General features: G+C 35.3%; 1 protein-coding gene across 3 annotated transcripts in view; it reads right to left on the bottom strand.

Annotated features, from left to right (window-relative positions):
• TENM2 (teneurin transmembrane protein 2) overlaps positions 1-20,640 on the bottom strand; it is a 984,758-nt gene that overhangs the window by 891,340 nt on the left and 72,778 nt on the right. For all 3 annotated transcript variants that reach the window (XM_011947738.1, XM_011947740.1, XM_011947741.1), the window contains exon 2: positions 11,728-12,003. In XM_011947738.1, the coding sequence (XP_011803128.1) occupies positions 11,728-12,003 (276 nt within the window). The remainder of the gene's footprint in view (positions 1-11,727; positions 12,004-20,640) is intronic.

The following is a 20,640-nucleotide window of genomic DNA, read 5'->3' as shown; positions in this document are numbered from 1 at the left end:
ACAGATGACACAAACAAATGGAAACACATCCCATGCTCATGGATGGGTATAATCAATATTACAAAATGACCATACTGCCAAAAGCAATCTACAAATTCAATGCAATTCCCTCAAAATATCACCATCATTCTTCACTGAATTAGAAAAATATTCTAAAATTCATATGCAACCAAAAAAGAGGCAGCATAGTCAAAGCAAGACTAAACAAAAAGAACAAATCTGGAGGCATCATATTACCTGATTTCAAACTATACTATAAGGTCATAGTCCAAAAGAGCATAGTACTAGTATAAAAATAGGCATATAAAAATGGGACAGAATAGAGAACCCAGAAATAAACCCAAATTCTTGCAGGAACTGATCTTCTACAATGCAAACAAAAACATAAAGTGGAGAAAGGACACTCTTTTCAACAAATGGTGCTGAGATAATTGGCTAGCCACGTGTAGGAGAATGAAACTGGATCCTCATCTCTCACCTTATACAAAAATCATCTCACGATGGATTAAGGACTTAAATCTAAGACTTGAAACTATAAAAATTCTAGAAGATAACATTGGAAAAATCCTTCTAGTCATTAGCTGAGGCAAGGATTTTATGACCAGGAACCCAAAAGGAAATGCAATAAAAACAAAGATGAATAGCTGAGACTTAATTAAACTAAAGAGCTTCTGCATGGCAAAAAGGAACAGTCAGCAGAGTAAACAGACAACCCACAGAGTGGGAGAAAATCTTCACAATCTATACATCTGACAAAGGGCTAATATCCGGAATCTACAATGAACTCAAACAAATCAATGAGAAAAAAATAATCATTCCATCAAAAAGCAGGCTAAGGACAAGAAGAGACAATTTTCAGAAGATATACAAACAGCCAACAAATATATGAGAAAATGCTCAACATCACTAATGATCAGTGAAATGCAAATCAAAACCACAATGTGATTCCACCGTACTGCCCCAAAAATGGCCATAATCAAAAAATCAAAAAATAATAGATGTTGGCATGGATGCGGTGAACAGGGAACATTTCTCCTCTGCTGGTTGGAATGTAAACTAGTACAACCACTAAGGAAAACAGTGTGGAGATTCCTCAAAGAACTAAACATAGAACTACCATTTGTTCCAGCAATTCCGCTAATGGGTATCTACTTAGAGGAAAAGAAATCTTTATATGAAAAAAGATACTTGCACATGCATGTTTACAGCAGCACAATTCACAATTGCAAAGACATGGAACCAACCCATATGCTCATCAATCAACGAGTGGATAAAGAAACTGTGAGATATATATACATATATATATATAATGGAATACTACTCAGTCACAAAAAGGAATGAATTGGTAGCATTCACAGCATGATTCTAAGTGAAGTAACTCAAGGATGGAAAAGCAAACATCATTATGTTCTCACTCATAAGTGGGAGTTAAGGTATGAGGATGCAAAGGCATAAGAAAGACACATGGACTTTGGGGACTCAGGGGGAAAGGGTGGGAAGGCACTGAGGGATAAAATACTGCAAATAGGATGCGTATACTGCTTGGGTGATGGGTGCACTAAAATCTCACAAATCACCAGTAAAGAAGTCACACATGTAAACAAACACCACCTGTTCTCCAATAACCTATGGAAATAAAAAAAAATTAAAAAACAAACCTAAGAAAATCCCACAATATAATCCAAAAGTTAAAATGAGGAAATGAAAAAATATAATAAAGATGAATGTAATGAGAAAGGAGAAGTAAATAAAGACAAGTAGAAAGCTTGAAAAAAAAATAATGTCTTTCAAACCTGATTAAAAAACATGAGTGATAAAAATATAAAAGATTAGAGATGAGAAGGGAGACATAACTATAGTTACAGGAGCAATTAAACAAATTGCATGAGAATATGACTCATGAAGAAGCGGCAAGGATATAGAAGCAGAAATAATCTTCAAGAAACCATTAATCAACCTGGAATAGTTCTAGCCAATGTTCACCTACAACACACTTACTGTGCCCTTAAAAATAATATTATGACTTTTTTCCTTGTACAAAGCAATATTTGATGCTACTTTATTATTTAATCATTTGATCAAATATTGTAAACACTGGAATCTAGCTGTTGTAATACTGTATTCTACATGTAAGCAGAATAGATTGCACTGTAAGGTACAATCCCTGCATTGCAGGAGTGTGGAGTTATGTACCTCCTCCTATTTTCCTGCTTAATTACTAATATTCAGTATTCATATGCTAGTCAGAGGTTAATTTCTCCTATTGAAATGCCAAGAAGCAGGTAGACTCTGTGGTATAAGAGTTTCTGGAGTCCTTCTACCTGGACTACTGCTTCTCTTTCTGATATCACTTCTAACTTTGTTACTTTCCATCCAAACACGTGTGTGTGTGTGTGTGTGTGTGTGTGTGTGTGTGTGTGTGTGTGTGTGCTGTATCTGTGTGTTTCAATCAGATGTTTCCTAAAATATTGCAGTCTTTGCTCACATAAACTTTCAATAGTTCTGTATTGTCTGCTTGATCAGACCTTAACTCCTTAAGATGAAGCTCACAGCTCTTGGTCATCTGATTACTACACATCTATTCATGTATTTCTACTGCTATTCAATAAAATCACTATATTCCAATTAGTCTGACTAGAGTTGGAATTTTTTCTAGACTAGAAAATGTCCCTGAAAAATGATCATCATCTTCACCTCACCTCCCATTCTCCAAACACCATACACTCTCGCTTTTCTTCATTTAGAATATTCATCATCTAATTTCCATACATAAAAGTCCTAACCCCTGTTTACAACCTAATTAAAACCACACCTTCTCAAAGCTTCCCTTACTGTACCAGTATGCTAACATAAATAATGTCTATTTTCTCCCTATTGAGGGTATACAGAAATATCTCTGTAAATGCATGGGAGTGCTTGGTTTCTTCAAGAAACAACAAAGTCAATATTTTTGTCTATTCATCTAGGAAGTGAAAGTCAGCAGAGAGAATTGAAAGAGAAAAATAGGAATTTTGCCATAACATAGTTAGGTATGATTAGCACATATGGTCATTACCAATACAAAGACAACCAAACAGGTTGCCACAAAATAATAAATTATCCAAATATTTTGAGGAGTGAGTAGTTGCTCAGGCTTAATTTCCTGGGAAGTCAAAGGTCTAAAATAATCAACGTAAGTCTTTTGGACACATCTCCAATGTATACATTTCTGTATTTATGTAGCCTGTCATATACGCTGTGTGTGTGCATGTGTATGTGTGCATATATATATACCAATAAATTATTTGCACCGTAAAACGTATCCAAAAGTTAAAATTTTAAAGAACGACTGAAAATGAAGGTAAATTTATATGGAAGTTTTGATTATTTTTTATCCTGCACCAGTTTATCATGATGCTCAAACCACATCTTGGAGACGTGATCTCACTAGTTTTGACAAAAGGATAGAATGAAGTAATAAAGAAATTAGCTCATGGAGTAGGTGATTAGGCCCTGCTAGATGCAGGTTGGGGAGGGTAAGTGTTGGGGGAAAGGTGAGAGTTGGGAAGGAAAGAGGGACATATTGCAAATAAAGTGGATTTCCCACCAAGTCAAATATTTCTCTGACAGTTTCAAAGAGGTTCGGAGCTCCTCAGAGGCAAGAGTTCTTATGTGGGACTTGAGAAAACATGGGTGTTTTTCTGTGGATTCTGACTTACATGGATGAGATAGCATCACTGGTTTAAGGGATCTCAGGCTTTAAAGGGCGTGCTCCCTGATGTAAGATGACTCACAGAGTTCAAGATGCAAGAAGGTCAACACAGGTTTCTCTTCTCTCTCTCTCCCCTGAAACTATACACTACAAAATGTCTACAGTGCTCATTTTGGCGTTTTCATATATGGTCTTCATACCCCTGGAATTTGATCAATTTATATTTATTGATTTCTGTCCCTCTCAATAACATCCCTCTTCCCAACAAAGCACCTTCCCCACCATGCACACACAACACAGACACACAAATACAAAGAGACACACACACAGTGGCTTTGTCCAATGCAGAGCAATTAGCAATTACTTGAAATCTTTTCAGAAATAAGCACCCCCCAAAATTAACGCATCTCCTCATTTGAGAGTACTTTCCTATTTTTCACCAATATTGAATAAAACAACACATAGTTTAACTTTATATTTGTGTGCATATTAAAATGTGCATATCTAAGCATAGTGTGGTACCTTTCAAACACCAATTTTCTTCTTTAAAAATTCGTTTCAAAGATCCTTTTTGATTATTGAATGTGTCAGTGTATTTCTTGCATAAAATACTATGAAAAATATTTCCCTAAACTAAAAATGTTTAAAAGTTCCTTTCAAAGATCCTTTTTGACTATTGAATGTGCCATAGTATATTTCTTACATAAAATACTACAAAAAATACTTCCCAAAACTCCAGTGCCTAACTTTCTGGCTGTAAGTGAGTTCATGCCACTTTTCTCATGATTAACATGGATGGAAAGACTGCCGTGGTGTTTATCTTTTTTATTCCCCTGAGAACAGTATAACTCTGCATAAGTTATCTCTTAACCTACTCTTTTTCAAAGAATGCCTACTCAAATATTTCAGTCCTCCTTAGGAAACATGCTCATATTTCAGTTAACTTTTCTTCTTCACAAATAAGAAATGAGGATGGGGAGTGCAAGTCACTCCTCAACGTTCCTTGGCTAGCCTGCTTCTACATTGGTTGAAGAACATTTCTTGGTTTCTGGAACACTGTTTCTGACTCGCTGGTTCCCAACTCAGCATGAGCTAACATTGCTCCATGTCTTTCTCTCTTGGCATACTGAAGGTCTTCGTCTATCACTGCATGTCTCTCTTCTAGCCTTCACTTTATTGTCTCCAACTTCATTGTTACAGACTCCATAAACCATTGCTGGATCAAAACTGAACATAATTAGCACAAAGTCATTTTCCTCCTCTTTAAATGTCTTCCTCCTGAAAAGCCCTGGGGTTTTCCTCAATAGCGAAGTAGCGAAAGTTTTTAAAGTAGGTTTTCCCTCCATCTATTTCCAAATAGTCCACCTAACACTTTTACATTAAAATAGCTTTAAGAATATGTGTTAAATCAAATACTCTGACCTTAATTTTTCAGTACTTCAGGGCATCTACTACTTCGGAAGATGGAGATGACATACTACCCACTTAAATTCACCCCCAACGTATACAATTATTTTATTACTTTCTAAATTAAATTGATTTTAATTTGATTTAATTTTATCTGAAGCATTTAAATCTAAATGCCTTAAAACCATTTTAGAAATTTAGTAGAGCAAAATTAAACCCACTTTGCAGATGGAGCAAACTTACCAAAAGAAGTAACATTCTACCTCTGAATACATGAACCCATAAAACTGCTGGGTTCTAGCTTTCTACAATTTTTATATCTGATTTCCATAAAGATTGTATGTAGGTCAAGGGTCTTGCTAACTCAAGGATCAACAAAGGCTAAGTCAGACCTTAAACAACAGAGTAGCCTGGAGGAGCATCAGGTGACCTCAAAGACATGGAATCTATCCAGAACTGCTACTGCTTCTAATCCTATCTGTCCTGACCAAAACCTGAACCAGTGTGACTGAATCTTCTTATGTTTTGAGGATGGCCAAAAATAAAAATTTCTAATATAAAATCTCTCACTTTTAAAATATTGGTTGTTAATCTAAAAATGTTTGATACTGCACTAATCAAATTAAACAATTCAAACTGGATTCAGCCTGTAGACTAACATGCAGTTCGTAACTTCTGTTGTTAACTATCCCATAAACCACTTAGCCACACCTTAAACTCCCACTCCTCAAACAGAGTTGATGGAAAGCAGGAAAGAACAATTTTCTAGAAGGTTCTTACAGCTAGCACTTAAATAATACTCAAAATTAAATCACAAGTAACATTTTTAGCTTCATGTATAAGTCTATATACATAATGCCCACATATCTGGAATTTCTATCCTATTTACAAATCTATTATTAATACCTGAAATTTTCTTCTACCTGCTATGTCTCAGTTTCAGAATGGCTAATTGAAGTGCCTCATTACTTCTCATACATTCTTCTCTAACTTGTTTTACTTTGATATTATTTTTTGTGCAGGCTTCTTCTGATTCAATTGTCTGTAGAAAATTTATACTATCAACTTCCTCAGTTTTAACTCATCTTATTTATGACTTTAATTCTCAAGGCATGGCACATCTCTCCTACCTATTAGATACATTTAATTTGATCATTGACAAACAACAACTAAACTTAAAAAAATGACCGAACAATAAGCAAAGAAAGAGTTTTCTGACTGAAGAGGCTTCCAATCGCAAACGGACAAAAACATTTTGCTTCTTACTATTTTACTGCCTTCGCAGTAAAAAGAGCAACTCAACTGAAGTTAAAGTACTGATATCAGGAACTCAGCAGCTTAAAACCAAATGATTATCCACCAAGCCCAATGTCTCCCCGAAGGCCTGGAGATTACACATGTAATAATCAGGCTGCCCTTGCCAAAAGGAAGGCTTAGTGCTTCATTTTATTTATTGTATTTATTGAATGGAGCTATTCCTTGATAGCCCCTGGAAGCATTAGCAAACATGAAAGAAACCACCAAAGGAAAGGAAAAAATATATAAATAACTAAAGACCATGCCACTAAAGTTTATAATCTGGAAAGTGCAATACTGAAAAAAAGCATAGACTCCTACACTCCTCGAAGTACTCTGTTCTACTTTACAGTAACGTAAGAATTGCTTAATTTGCCAAAAACGTAAACCTCTAAAGTTTCATACAAGTCCATTTGCAGAATATCAATCCTTTCACTTCTAGCTTTCGTATCATGCCATGTGACAATGTGATATTCTTACATCTTGCCTCTGGTTATAAGTTATTATCAGCTGTGTTTGAGCATCATAGTGATCATATGTTAAGACTCCCATTAATAAGCTTTTTAAAAATAAGTTTTCTCTATAGCCTCTGATACCTGGACTTTGAGGGAATTGAATTAGAAAAATGTAAAGGAGATCATTCTTTCATTTAGGAATGGAAAAGACAGAACCTATGATATTTTGTGTTTATGTCTTTCATTCTTTTAAAATCCATGATAATTCATTTCAGATTCTTCTTTATAATGGTATTCTTTTAAATGTACATGTATGTAAAATAAAGCTTAAAAACACAAATTGAAATCATTGTCATCCAAATGGCTTAAAAGTTTGTTCTGTTTTTTTTTTTTTGGTATGTTTTTAAATTTTGTTTTGTTTTTAAGAAATTGAGGCAACAATTTGCTTTAGGGTCCATGGAAATTGGCTTCATAAAATGTGGCTGGAAAAGAAATCATCCCACATCAACATTAAGCATAGTCAAATATGAATGTATGCTTTTTGTAGCTACCTCTTTTACTACCCTTGCCATTGCCTTTTCACTTGCTTAAGAACAAAATTATGGGCCTTTGGCTAGGTCTGGAGCTCATAGTAAGTTTTGATGTCTGTTACAGGCATTCTCTGTGATTTTACATGAGGGATTAGGGAGAAGAAATGGGTAGAGTGGGTTATAAAACACAGAGTTAATTTGAGCATGTAAGGGTAATAGAGTGGGAGTAGAAATAGAATCCCACTTGCATGTTTAGTTTGTGTTTACTTAAGAAACACTCCAGTGCTAGATTTATTGAGAAGCCGCTTTCTGGAGAGAAAGGAAAAAAATTTAAGTAACTCACCTTGAATGACAAATGAATGCAACTTGGTTGGCAGTAACAATCTAAGGACATTGTCCCTGGTGCTAAGGAAAATCCTTCCTTCCCTTAGGCTTCATTCCTCATGTCTCAGATAACAAGCAGTGAGTACCTGGGTGTGTTGAAACTCTGCCGAGGAGATGGATAAGCTACAGACCTTTTGCAAAAAGGACTCAATCTAATAGAATCTGTGTTCCACAAATACACTTTACATAAATCCATTATGTGCCCAGAGCCAGCTTGTTTTATAAATGCATTTTGTGAAATGCAATGGAATTAACCCAACATTTATATTTCAACCTCAAAGTACATTATGAGAATTGTAAATTTCCCAATTACAACAGATGAAAATGAACATTGTGCTTATTTACTTTGGGTGGACGTGGAGAGGGGTGGGGAAGAATAATTTTCTTAAAAGTTTAACCGACGCTGGATTTCATTTACTGCCATTTCTGGCTTGCTATTTCATACCAACTTTATTTTCTTTGTTTATTGTTCTTATTTGGTTTTGTTTTTCCCTTTCTGGATTTCCAATGAAATAACTGAAACTGGAATTTTGCTGGAAGAAAAAAAAAAACAAAACTCAAGGATATTTTTAAGTCCCAAGGTGAAGAAATCACCTGAGGGAGTCAAGAGAACATAGACCAGATTTTTACAGTTTGTGCTACTTTGCATCTTTAAGGAGGCAATTAGTTATTCTTGTGTATTAGTGACTGTCCCATTTTCTCCATAACTCAGATAATACAAATGGTCTTAGAGAGGACATATTTTAAGGGGGTCAATTATTACTGAACAAAAGTATGGATTCTAATTTAAGGTTACTAGGAAAGCCCTTTCTCTGGATGTCGTCAAATTTCACAGCACCAAAAACTTGACCAGGCTGTTCTCAACTCTCATTGCCATTTCTAGCCAAATCATCATTGACTTTAAGATAGGATTAAAGAACCTGAAAAGATAACATGAATCTGAAAGTTTTATCTATTTGAAGTAACCTGATCCAAGCCAGCACAATGCTAATGTAGTGGCTAAATTAGTGAGTATAGTATGCAGCACTCTGGTATCTATACTACCACAAAAAAAGAAAAAGAAAGGAAGACAGGTTCACCTGTTTGATAGGACTGTCAAGTTACCCAATGGGTCATTTTTGTCACAGCAGCACATAGGAAGCACAATCAACATTGATCTAGGGAGAACTGTTGACAAAGTTAGAGATCTTACTATATGACTGTGCAGACTGAACATACACTTCATATCACCAAAAGGAAGTTGGTTTCTGAGTGCTGTCTTCACTCACTAACTATGCTTAGCAAAATCACAATTGGAATTTTTTAAGGGAGATTTTTAAATAAATGCAGTGAAAAATCCATGTGTCCTAAAATCCCACCATGAAATGAAATGAAAACATATGGAATCCCACAGAAAAGATTCATTTTATGACCATGTATCTTTAAAACCTAAAATTAAATTGGAGAGCTTCTATCTCAAAGTACAGATTCCTGTTACTTCCTCTTCAAGAAAGGCATACCTAAAAGGTTATTGATTATTTGGTTCTGAAGGACACAGTGTTTATTATGGAGGAAGCCATCGCAGGGTACAAGTGTGAGAAATTAATGATGGCTTTGTAAGTGTCCATGCCGTGGTGTGGAACCAGTGGGGCAACTGTCAATCTATATGATAATACATTCCCAAACTTCATAAAATCAGTGATGTGAAAAAGCATTGATTTCTTTGTGAGCTAAACAGAATTCGTCAGAGAGAAAGAGCAAGAAGTTTACTGGAGTTAACACCTCTGCCTGCAGAGTTGCTCACACTTCAGTTTTTATTTACTTAAAGAGTTTATGATGTGATGTGTAAAATTTCTTATTTTTATTTCTGGCCAAGAATGAGAACAGAAGACACATTATGTACCTCTTTTCAATATGTAAAATATTGAAAAAATGTTTTAAAAGTAAAAAGAAAGACATTCTACCAGTATGTTTTAAAATAACCATCTCTCATCTAATTTGAACTCTGACTTCAATACCTCCTTTGTGCCTTGCCAGCCACACTCACATACAGAGTTGCTTAGTGCTTCTAAGTACATTTTCTTAATGTAATTCTGACTGCATTGCAACTAGCACTACAGGAAATAATCAGGACACTGTATCTAAGGGTTTATTTCTTATCAGTATGCAGGGATTTAGATAGACTCACAGAAAGTAAAAATTATTCAAATATGATGTTTTGAATAATACTGAAAAAAATGAAACTACTATTGGTCTACCAAATACATGATTAATTTCAGAATTTTTTCATCCATAATTCTTCTAGGTAAATTCATGGCAAGCATGTTTTGTGCCCTTGGCTTCACTGGAAACACCCCCTTATTAGATGAGTTTTTAAGATGCATATAACTTAAATGGGAGAAAGTGCAGGTCTATAAATATGTATAAACAACTCTGCATAGATGGTTCCCTCTATAGGTGTAAGAATACCAACTATGAGGGACTTGCTAAAATTCCTTGTTTAAAATGTGCCATAAATTCTTGGATAACAAGTGATTTTATTTATTAGGCCATCAAATTGCCTTCATTTAAATAGTATCTGACACACACAATGAAGTTGAAAAAGGACATCAGTAAATGAATTCAACGTATGCTTTTATGGAAACTTCTAAAAGTAATTTCCTATCAAATAAGCACCTCAGAGTGTCAAATGTGCCAAGTGTCAGAATTTTGTTAAAATTCAAAAGGAGTCAAGTGCAGATTTTTCCTTGAGAGTATACCTTGATTAGCTACATGAACGGAGGCATAAGTAAGACACATCCCCTTGTCCCCACTGTAGAATAAATTATTTCAAAATTAAACATAAATTTCAATGCAAAAAAGTGACATCTTTTTGAGTATGTGAGACTTACCCAGGAAATGATGTATTTTCAACACAGTTTTGAGATTAAATGATATTTAGCTACGCTTTTGCATTCACAACAAGCTGTCTGCCTGCAAATTTCCTTTCTCTTTTTTAAATGAAAGGAAATATTTAAAGCTGCTCTGGCAGAAGTTTATAATATTTTATATAAACATTCTTAACTGATCTATTTGTAAACATTTTAATGGTAATGGTAATTCTTTTAGCAAACATGCAATCTATTCATCACAAACCATACAGCATTTGATGTTTTCTTCTTAAATCAGCTGTAACCTAATGCAATTTATCTTTTTAAAAAATGTTTTTGACTAAACACACTTCAGAATTGCTCAGAAACCCACAAATAAGCACCTTATCTCTTCAATGACTTGCTTAGGCTTCTCTGTATTTACTGCTTAATGATCGGAAGGATTTAATTTTCAAAGTTTCATTAAACCCCACCTAGAAAGCTGATGGATAGGCAATAGTGATTTGTGACAGAAGATGCAGGAAACTATTAACCTACATAGGTGTCAAGGGGAAAAGTAAACATATAAAGAATTCTTTTTTTTTTTTTTTTTGAAGACAAGTCTCTTCCTATTTGTCATTATTAAGCTCCAGAGCATCTGTTCCAAGTTTGATCTTCAATACGGATATGAGGCATTGCCTCCTGGAAATGAAAGTCTAAGATAAGGTGAGATTCTTAAGAGATCTTCATGAAAAAAATAACCCAGGTTTCCATTTACTGGGAAGGGGAAATCAATACAAAGACCTAGCAACTTGTGGAGAGAGGACATTTTCTAGGCATAGGTCATAGTTTATCAAGCTGCCTCTTTTGCAATGTAATTTACTTGCTAATAAGACCAACTGACTACACCTGAATGCTGTGTTATCATCAAAATGTGATTTTAAAATTCTCTTCTCATTTGTTGTGTGCTGGAGGGTTGCTGGTTTATTTCCCCCCAGCTCACACTGTGTAGACAAGGTCGACTTCAAAGTAAATGAATGGTTTTATGGCGCCTCTTTATTAAAAAACAAAAATATTCGAGGCCCCACGTGGTGCAGTGCACAGAACATAAAAAGGTATTTAAGAAGCGGGCCTACCGTTCTCATCATCTGATTTATTTTCGTTGTCAGAGTCAGTCAGCGTAAGGGCCGAGTTTTCACGACTGGACAGGCCGGAACTGCGCCTGGATTTTATTCCTCTCCCCCACAGTCTGATGGCGTGTTCTGGAGACATCCCTCCCTCGGTGTCGGAGTCGGCATCAGACCCTGTGCTGAGGGAGTAGCCCTGGTGAAGGATCCCCATGTCAGAGCAGTAGCCACTTCGGTGTGGGGAGGGCTCACAGATGCCCAGTTCTGCAAGGGTGAAGTTGGTTCCTAGGGTGAGAGTGACAGAGAAGCTGATTAAAATTTGTGAGATGCTTTACAAAGTTAAAATTTATTCTTACAAAAAAGCAGACACTTTTCGCATCTGACAAATACACGAAATTCACGTGGTGTACAGAAACAGATCTTGGACAAGAGTCTTCAGGACAGTGGGATCCCTTTGAAAAACAAAAGAAAGAAAGTAAATATCGATTATAGGACAGAATGCTCAGATTTTATTTCAGAGATTTTTAGGTATGCTGACACTATTGTCTAGGTAGCTCCATGTAGGTGAAAAAACTCTGAATGTATAATAGCTAATATACACCAAGTGCTTACTTGTGCACCTTTTATTTTGCAACTTTCATTTTATATTTTTTAAAGTTTTGCAACTTTATGAAGATGACAATATTATTGTAATCCTTATGTAGATGACGAAACTGGGGACCAGAGGATTTAAGGCATTTATCCAAGGTCAAGCATCTTGATGGTCTCAATACCTGGATCTGATCCCTATGCAGGGATCAAATTAAGGTTCATGTCTTACAGCCTTAACCCACTGATAAATATGAGTGGCAGCTAAAATACTTGGGTGCCCGTCCTAGCTTTCCACTGATAACAGTCTCATTTATGGCAATTCTCTTAACTCCACGAACCCCAATTTTCTCATTTGTGAAATCTGGGCATTAATCTCTTAAAATCTTCTCAGGGTGATTGTGTGCCTCATATGACAGTATGTGCCAAACTAGTCATTTTTAATAAATGCTGTCATGCATTGCTTAAAGAGAGGGATATGTTCTGAGCAATGTGTCCTTAGGTGATGTTTGCTCTGAGAACATCAGAGTGACTTACACAAACCTAGACAGTCTAGCCTATTACACACCTAGGCTTTGGTTTAGCCTACTGCTCTTACACTACAAACCTGCACCGCATCTTACTGAACTGAAAACTATAGGCAAAGTAACATAATGGCAAATATTTTTTGTATTTGAACATAGAAAAGACACACTAAAAATACAGTATTATAATCCTACGAGACCACTGTTGTATACATGGCCCATCAATGGCAGAAATGAAGTTATGTTAGGTATGTATATGTAATGTGTCACTGAAATCAGCAACCTAGAGACGAAGAGCGACTCCTTTGGTTTTTAAATGGTATCAAATAATCTCTGAGCTTTCCCAGCCTAATTTGGTTGTATAAATGGAATCAAGCCCAATTCTATACATAATTGTCTCTTCAGAATGAAACTTATTCATCGGAGAGTAAACCCAAGTGCAGATTCCTGTCAGCATGGGGTGATAACCCACTACCTGTGCAGTGAAGAGGGAAATCCTCTCTGCCATCAGCACAGTGCTAAGTGCTGCTGTTTATTCCCTGGGTACGGTTTATCATGCTGTCTGAAATTCTCTGCCCAGCGTATTCAGTTCCAGTTTGCATCCTTGGTAATTAGGTACTGTCTCACAATTATATATTAAAATGTATATGTCAGTCTCAGTAGCCTATGAGAATGAAGTTACTGAGTGTGTGTGTATATGTGTATACATAATATTGAAAGATCTTTCCGTTGTTGCTTTTCTCATCCTTAAGTCATTGAAAAAAAAGTCATTTTATAGTAATAGTCCTCCATCTTGTCCTTAGAGATCAAATTCCTTCTGGACAGAGTCATAAGATACGTTGCTTCATTTTCCCACAATAAATGAAAACCCAAACTAAAACACACATATTTTTATTCCACATGTGAGGATTTGTAGGTATACAATCCCATTTAAAATGGAGTGGGTGTGTAGTAAGACAACTTTTCACATAGCTTTCCCACATCTCATTATCTAGAACTACTTTCAAAGATCTCCTCGGGAAAGAAGAAACAGCTGTGTGAGGACGGGAGTCTCTGTGAAGAGCATCGCATGTGTTTTTTGGCCTGGGTTCCAGAGGTAACAGTGGGCCGAGGCCATGGGACCACATGGAATACACACAGTGTCCCTTCTTTAGTTAAGTTTACTTGAGAAAAGAAATTGAAATCTTATTTTTATGAGAAAACAAACTTGAGATCTTCATGAATCAGGTAAGATTTGCATACATTTAAAAAGTAACCACAAATGTTAGAAAAGAAAAAGTGTACTTTAAGAGTTTCAACTTCAAGCTCATAGCCCCTGAGCCATAAAGGAGCAATATTATAAAGAAAATTGGAAGTTCTGTGCTGAATTTGCCAGGAAAAGGTAAATGAGTATGTTTACATTGGTATATATAGAAAGGAAGATTTTCCTATAAAATCAATATTGATTTTTTTTAAAAAAATTACCTTTTCATCTTCACCTTCCAACAGGATCATTCCTTGCCAATGTCACCATTTCCCTACAGTTCCTAGTTTGGTATCTTTCTAACCTCCACTAACTCAAAGAATAGGAACCTCATTGAAAGTATTAATACCTGGGACAGGTTCTGGACCAAGCTTTTTCCAGGCATGCTGGCTTAACATATGAAGCTGGTGAGTCATATACTCAGGAGAAAGAAAAAAAAAACCAGGTCTATCCAGTTATTAAATCATTCAACAAATATTTATTGTTCCTAGTGCTGTGCGAGGCATCAGGGATGTAACAGTGTGCATTATAAAAATATAGTCCATGACATTTACAGTCTAATCGGGGAAAAAGGCATTAATCAAAGAATCACATAAACAAAGTGCAATCCATACAGTGATAAATATTACATAGGAAAAGAACAGGCCGGGCACGGTTGCTCACTTTCATAATCCCAGCACTTTGGGAGGCCAAGGCAGGTGGATCACCTAAGGTCAAGACTTCCAGACCAGCCTGACCAATGTGGAGAAACCCCATTTCTACTGAAAATACAAAATTAGCCGGGCGTGGTGGTGCATGCCTGTAATCCCAGCTACTCGGGAGGCTGAGGCAGGAGAATCACTTGAACCTGGGAGGCGGAGGTTGCAGTGAGCTGAGTTCACGCCATTGCACTCCAGCCTGAGCCTGGGCAACAAGAGTGAAACTCTGTCTCAAAAAAAAAAAAAAAAAAGAACAGGGAGCCATGGAAGTCACCTAGTGGTCCAAGCCTCATGCCTTCACAACCTGTTCACCAGTTGTTCCTCTAGTTTGGGGTGAACGCTCCGAAGGACTGGGGATTTACTCCATTGAGAAGCTATCACACATACCTACTTCAGTTTGCTCATACCACACCCAGTTTTCCCAAACATTCCTCTATATGGATCTATTTCCAACCATTGTTTTCCATGTATTTTATCTTACAGCAAGAAGCCCTGCACTCTATCCACACTTCTCAGAATGTAAATTAGTATGGAAGCATCTTTAATACTAGCTCAGCTTACCATTTTGCACTTACTTTGCTCATCGATGGAAGACTGATTTTGCCCTAATTCATCTTGCACAATTAAGTCTTTAGTAAGCTCCGTGGCAGGTTTGAATGGAAGAGAGAAACTACTCAATGTGTGATTCTCCAAGCTAAGATTTCTAGTGGAAAGCCATGAACCCTTTATTTCTTCTTTACTATCTTTCAGAAAGATAACGAGGAGGCACAATATATCAGTAATCATGGAATACATATTTATTATTTATCTTCTATCTGTCTCCAGTCTCCTGATAGCACTGATTAAAGTGCATATGGATGATGTGCCAATGCATTTTATTTCAGGGACGTGCTCTATGGCTGTTGCCAGTAACCCACCCAGTGTGGCCCCAGAGTACATTATCAAGGCCAGAATCAATATTTTTATAGATAAATGATTACATGCAATCTATAATATTTACATAAAGCAATTTTAGTGTAATTTAAGGTTGGGGAAGAATGTTAACATCTAAAAACTGTTCAGTGATCAAAAGAGGGGAATGCAAGTCTGAAAATAATTCTCTTGATAAATATCTTGGACCTTAAATTGTCTTTTCTTGATCGTAACCACATTGTATAATCCAGATCCTCTCCATGCCTTTTTTAGAGAGAAATTTCGCAACAGAATTCAAGAGTCATCCTTTCACCCACTAATTCTATTTGGGATGCAATTTTAAGGAGATATATGTATGTGCATTGTGATTATGGTTTTATTTTCTAAGTTTTTACCAACTTTGAAATAACCTTTAACTAGGAAAAGCACATATGTAGTTAAGTCAGAATTATCATGTCATGGTAATACCAGGATATACAAATAGCACTGAAAATGTCAGCATTGGAACAGATTTTTCTACTACAAGGGCAAGAAGATAAAAGTTAACTGTAGTAAAGTGAGAATGCAATACAGAAAACTCTCATTGTCTACATGTTTGTAATGCAAGTACCCTGAATTTAAGAGAAGAAACTATACAGAGAAATAACATTGTAATAACACGAAAATAGTCACGAATGACTACTTATAAAATTAATCCTCACCTATGCCTGCCCACTTTCTCCTAGTATCTCTTCTCGTATTAACTACCATATCAATGTGTAAGTAAGTAATTTCTTACTGAGAGCAGAAAGTAATATGGTGCCAATCTGTAATTAGACTGTAAAGCTTGGGAAGTTGCAGATTTCCATGAAGTCAAGAAAAAGTATGCAAAAAAAAGAAATTTAGTTCACAAAAAGGTCACAGAATAACCAAAATCTAACAGAATTAAGCCAGTTAACAAGAGAAGATAGAAATAGTGTGGTCACGATGGTGGGAACTTCAAAATCTGATTTGACAGACATCTGGTTCTGGACCAAGATTTATTGTTCCCCCTCTCTACTTTTCCCACTAAGTACAGCTAAAAACCCTGGACATTACATACAAAAACCACATAAGCAGTTTCTGAAAAATGAGAGGGAAGGAGGTAGATTTAACAGGGTCCTGGAGCCTCAGGAACTACAAGGTGGCGAGTTTCCTGGGATTTATTTTTGCCTCATGTGTTCCAAACCTGGTGCTAGAGAAACCTGCAAATTGGAAATGGTAGTGGACAAAACAAGCCCCCAAAACAGCCTGCTATAGCAAGGAGCCCCATCCCTACACTTCTACAAACACACCAGGGTAAAATTTTAAAAGACCAAGTGTTGTCCGTGGAGACCAGCGCAGGGATCCTGGACTTTTATCCCCAGCCCTCCCTCTCCTTGCTGAGGGCAGAGAAGGGTAAATGTTAAATCTAATTTCACCAACACAATCAGAAGAGGACTTGTGGGGAATGGTAAGGAGGTAACTGTCTCCATCTCAATGAGGTTGTCATCCACAGAGGCCTGGGGTGGGGGGCGGGGAGGGTTCTAAAAACCCAACTCTGCCCTGCAGCAATGAAGCAGCACTCTTTCATTGCACCGTCTTCCCCACCTTATCAGAGTACACACAGTGGATGGACCTTTATATTCACCTGGTAGTCAAGACACAGTATCCCACTATTTCCATTGGCTCAGTGTCAGAAGAGGCTTACTGTAACAGAAGATTTAAATATGATCCAGGGTTTCATAATGTAATATTTCAACTGGCCAGGATATAGTAAAAAAATCACTGGTCATACCACGTACCAAGAAAATCTCAACTTGAATGAGCAATGATAATTATTTAAATAAAAGGTTAATGAGAAGCCCTTAGGAAAATTAATGAACTCATCAAATATTTTTTGGAAAAAATGACTCTCTATGATCCTGCTGCAAAATGCAAGCCTAAAGGGAAAGATATAATGTGGTACAATGAAACAATTTTGCTGTAATATGAATATGTTTTGTATGCCCCACCCCCAAGCTGTTATTCTTTATCATTTTGAAAAAAATATGTATCATTCAAATAGTTAATAATATTAAATTTAAACTGAACTATGCAAAATCTGCATAGTTCTAATAGTAAATAAAAGTAAACATAAACTGAAATATAGTTTTGATAATTAGGTTTATTTTTTTCAAGATACAGTTGCAATAAATTATTTTTACTATTTAATTTGAAATATTCATTCTTTCAAACATTGATTCCTTTTTTAAGTGGGCTTTTTCTAAAATCATTCATCCTAAAACAAAGAGAATCCCTTGTAAACAAACACAGGTCACTTTTCTTGTGCAAATGTTAGAGCGTACATTTTAAAGTCAAGAATGAATATGGAGTCCATTTTTTTCTAGCAGATATTTAAGAAAAAGATAGAAATTATAATGTTATAGTACATTTTATCAAAGAAATTGAAGTAATTTGACATGATGCCTTCAGCTTTTGCCCATAGAATGTCAAGCAAAATGTAGCAGTTATTAGTGATAAAATATAATTTTATTTCTGTTTGACAAATCAAAATGAAATGCCAAATTGTTATCTCACATTTAGTTTAAATATGCTATATTTAAATGTTGAGCAATTATAGATATGTGTGAACCATACAAAATAATCAGTTTAAAACCATTATCAATATTATCTAAAATATTATTTTTATACAAATATAAAAGCCTACATATTTACATATCCACTGATCACCACTTTGGAAGGCACCGAAGGAACTATTTCTGAATACTAATGTTTTATGCTTGTATATCCTGAAAGTCCTCACATAAACTGTCTTTTAATGCCCTTTTAAAGTTCATCTGTTTTTACATATTTAGATATTTTCCCAATGTTGATAAAACTGTTCACCCAAAATCCTCTGGCTTAAAACAACAGAGCATGTGTACATGCATTATTATTCATAAAAGTTTAAGTCAAATATTTGTATTTCAAAAGTGTACTTTAAGAATTACAATTTTTAATGTATGACACCTAAGAGATTGATATTTTGATGTTTGTAAACTTTTAGATTAATTATTTTAATCTATATAAATGTCTTCTGATGTGTCCAAACATTTACAATTTGTGACTAGAACCATTCCAACATGAATAAACACATTCTAAATCAAGGAAACACCAAGATGGCTAGTGAAGACAGGAGACTTTCCAGTATCCTAGGTTTTTCTGTAAGCTTATAATTTTCAAAGAGAAAGACGAAGGTGGCATTCTCCTCTGGTGTGGTGGCATTTTCCCATTCCAATCTGAACAACGCCCATTTTGGAAAACCCAAAATTAGCCACAACACAAAGGTTCTGCTGAAAAACTGGCAGTTCATAATGAATAATGAAATGTCCAGGAGCTTGGCTAGTTGGAGATGGTTTTCTGCTGATGAAAATTCTAACAAGATTAAAAATCAATTTCAGTATTAAAAACTATACTAATCAGTTATCCCATGTGAGAACATTACAAACATGTACATTCACCTGACTATATGAGACTCTGCCTCCCTAAACAATTATTTTCATCAGAGAGAGAGAGGGAAAGAGGACAGTAGTGAGTTAGCGGCAAGGCTACTAGATTAGTTTACATTTACTAGGGCTTCAAAATGTGTCAAGCACTGTCCTAAATGCTTTTATATAGTTTTCCCTTTTAATTAAAAAAGCAGCCCCGCAAAACAGTCACCATATAGCCTAAGGTTAAGAAAATCAGGAGTTAGATTGTCTGTTTTAAAAATACTTGTTGACCAGATAGTCTTAGAATTAATTACTTCTGCTGACTTCATTTATTCATTTATAAAATGGACAGAAAAATAGCACCTACCTTCACAGGGTGGAGGAGGGTACTGAATGACAAAAAGCAGCAGAAAATGCTTAGATTGTTGCCTGCATCAGAATAACCACAAAACAAATCTAGCTATTATGATGATCATCAGTCTACAGAGGAAGAAACTTGCTTTATTTCTTTATATAAAATTATTACTATTTTCTATTTTGTTGTGAGTTGATTTAGAAAATTTAGAAACAATAAATTTTCCAGGAATGTGCCCATTTCATTTATAATTTCAAATAGGTTGACATAAATACAATAGGTTATCCATGTATTGTTTAGGCTTATTAAAAATTTCTGCTGGATTTGTAGAATACTGTCTTTATTTTCATTCCTCAGAATATTTATTTGTGCCTTCTTTTTTTTAACTGAATTGGTTTCACCAATAATAGTCTTTTTCTTTCAAAAGAACAAAATTTCTGTTTTTCTGACTCTATCTACTGTCTGTATATGTTTTTTAGTTTATTAATTTCTACCCTTATGCATACAAATTATTTCTGTCTTTGAGTTCATTCATTTGTTGTTTTCTATACCTTCAAAATTTGATCCTTTATGTCTTTAATATTCAGCCATCCTTCATTATAAACATTTCATGCTATACATTTTACACATTGCTACTAATTTGCTGTTGGCGTGTCCTGTCTATAATTGTAAGACATATATTGAAATTTCTTACTGTGATGGGTGTTTCTCACTACTGTTTTATCAATGTTTGCTCTATGTCTATTTAAGGTTATTTTATAGGTATATATTATAAGTTTAGCATTATAGCTTTCTGATGGATTGAACATTTATCATCAATATATGGTGATCCTAATAAAGACTTTTGAGGTAATATATGCTTTCTAATATTAATTGTGTTTTATAGGGAATTTGTCCATTTCATCAAACATTTATGACTTTTTAAATATGTGTAAATCTATAACTATTCTTTCCTTCATTTTTGATATGAGGGATCCTTTCTTTTTAAATTGATCATTCTTACTGGAGTTTTATTTTATCGATCTTTCTAACAGCTGTTGGCTTTAATTTATTGTATTGTTTATTTTCCATTTCCCTATTTTCTGCTCTTATCTTGCTTATTTATTTATTTCTACGTAATTTGAGTTTTGTT

The sequence above is a fragment of the Colobus angolensis genome, unplaced genomic scaffold (assembly GCF_000951035.1).
Source record: "Colobus angolensis palliatus isolate OR3802 unplaced genomic scaffold, Cang.pa_1.0 Scaffold27, whole genome shotgun sequence".
Taxonomy (NCBI): Eukaryota; Metazoa; Chordata; class Mammalia; order Primates; family Cercopithecidae; genus Colobus; species Colobus angolensis.
The sequence above is the reverse complement of the archived record's forward strand: the minus strand, read 5'-3'. Positions and strand labels throughout refer to the sequence as shown.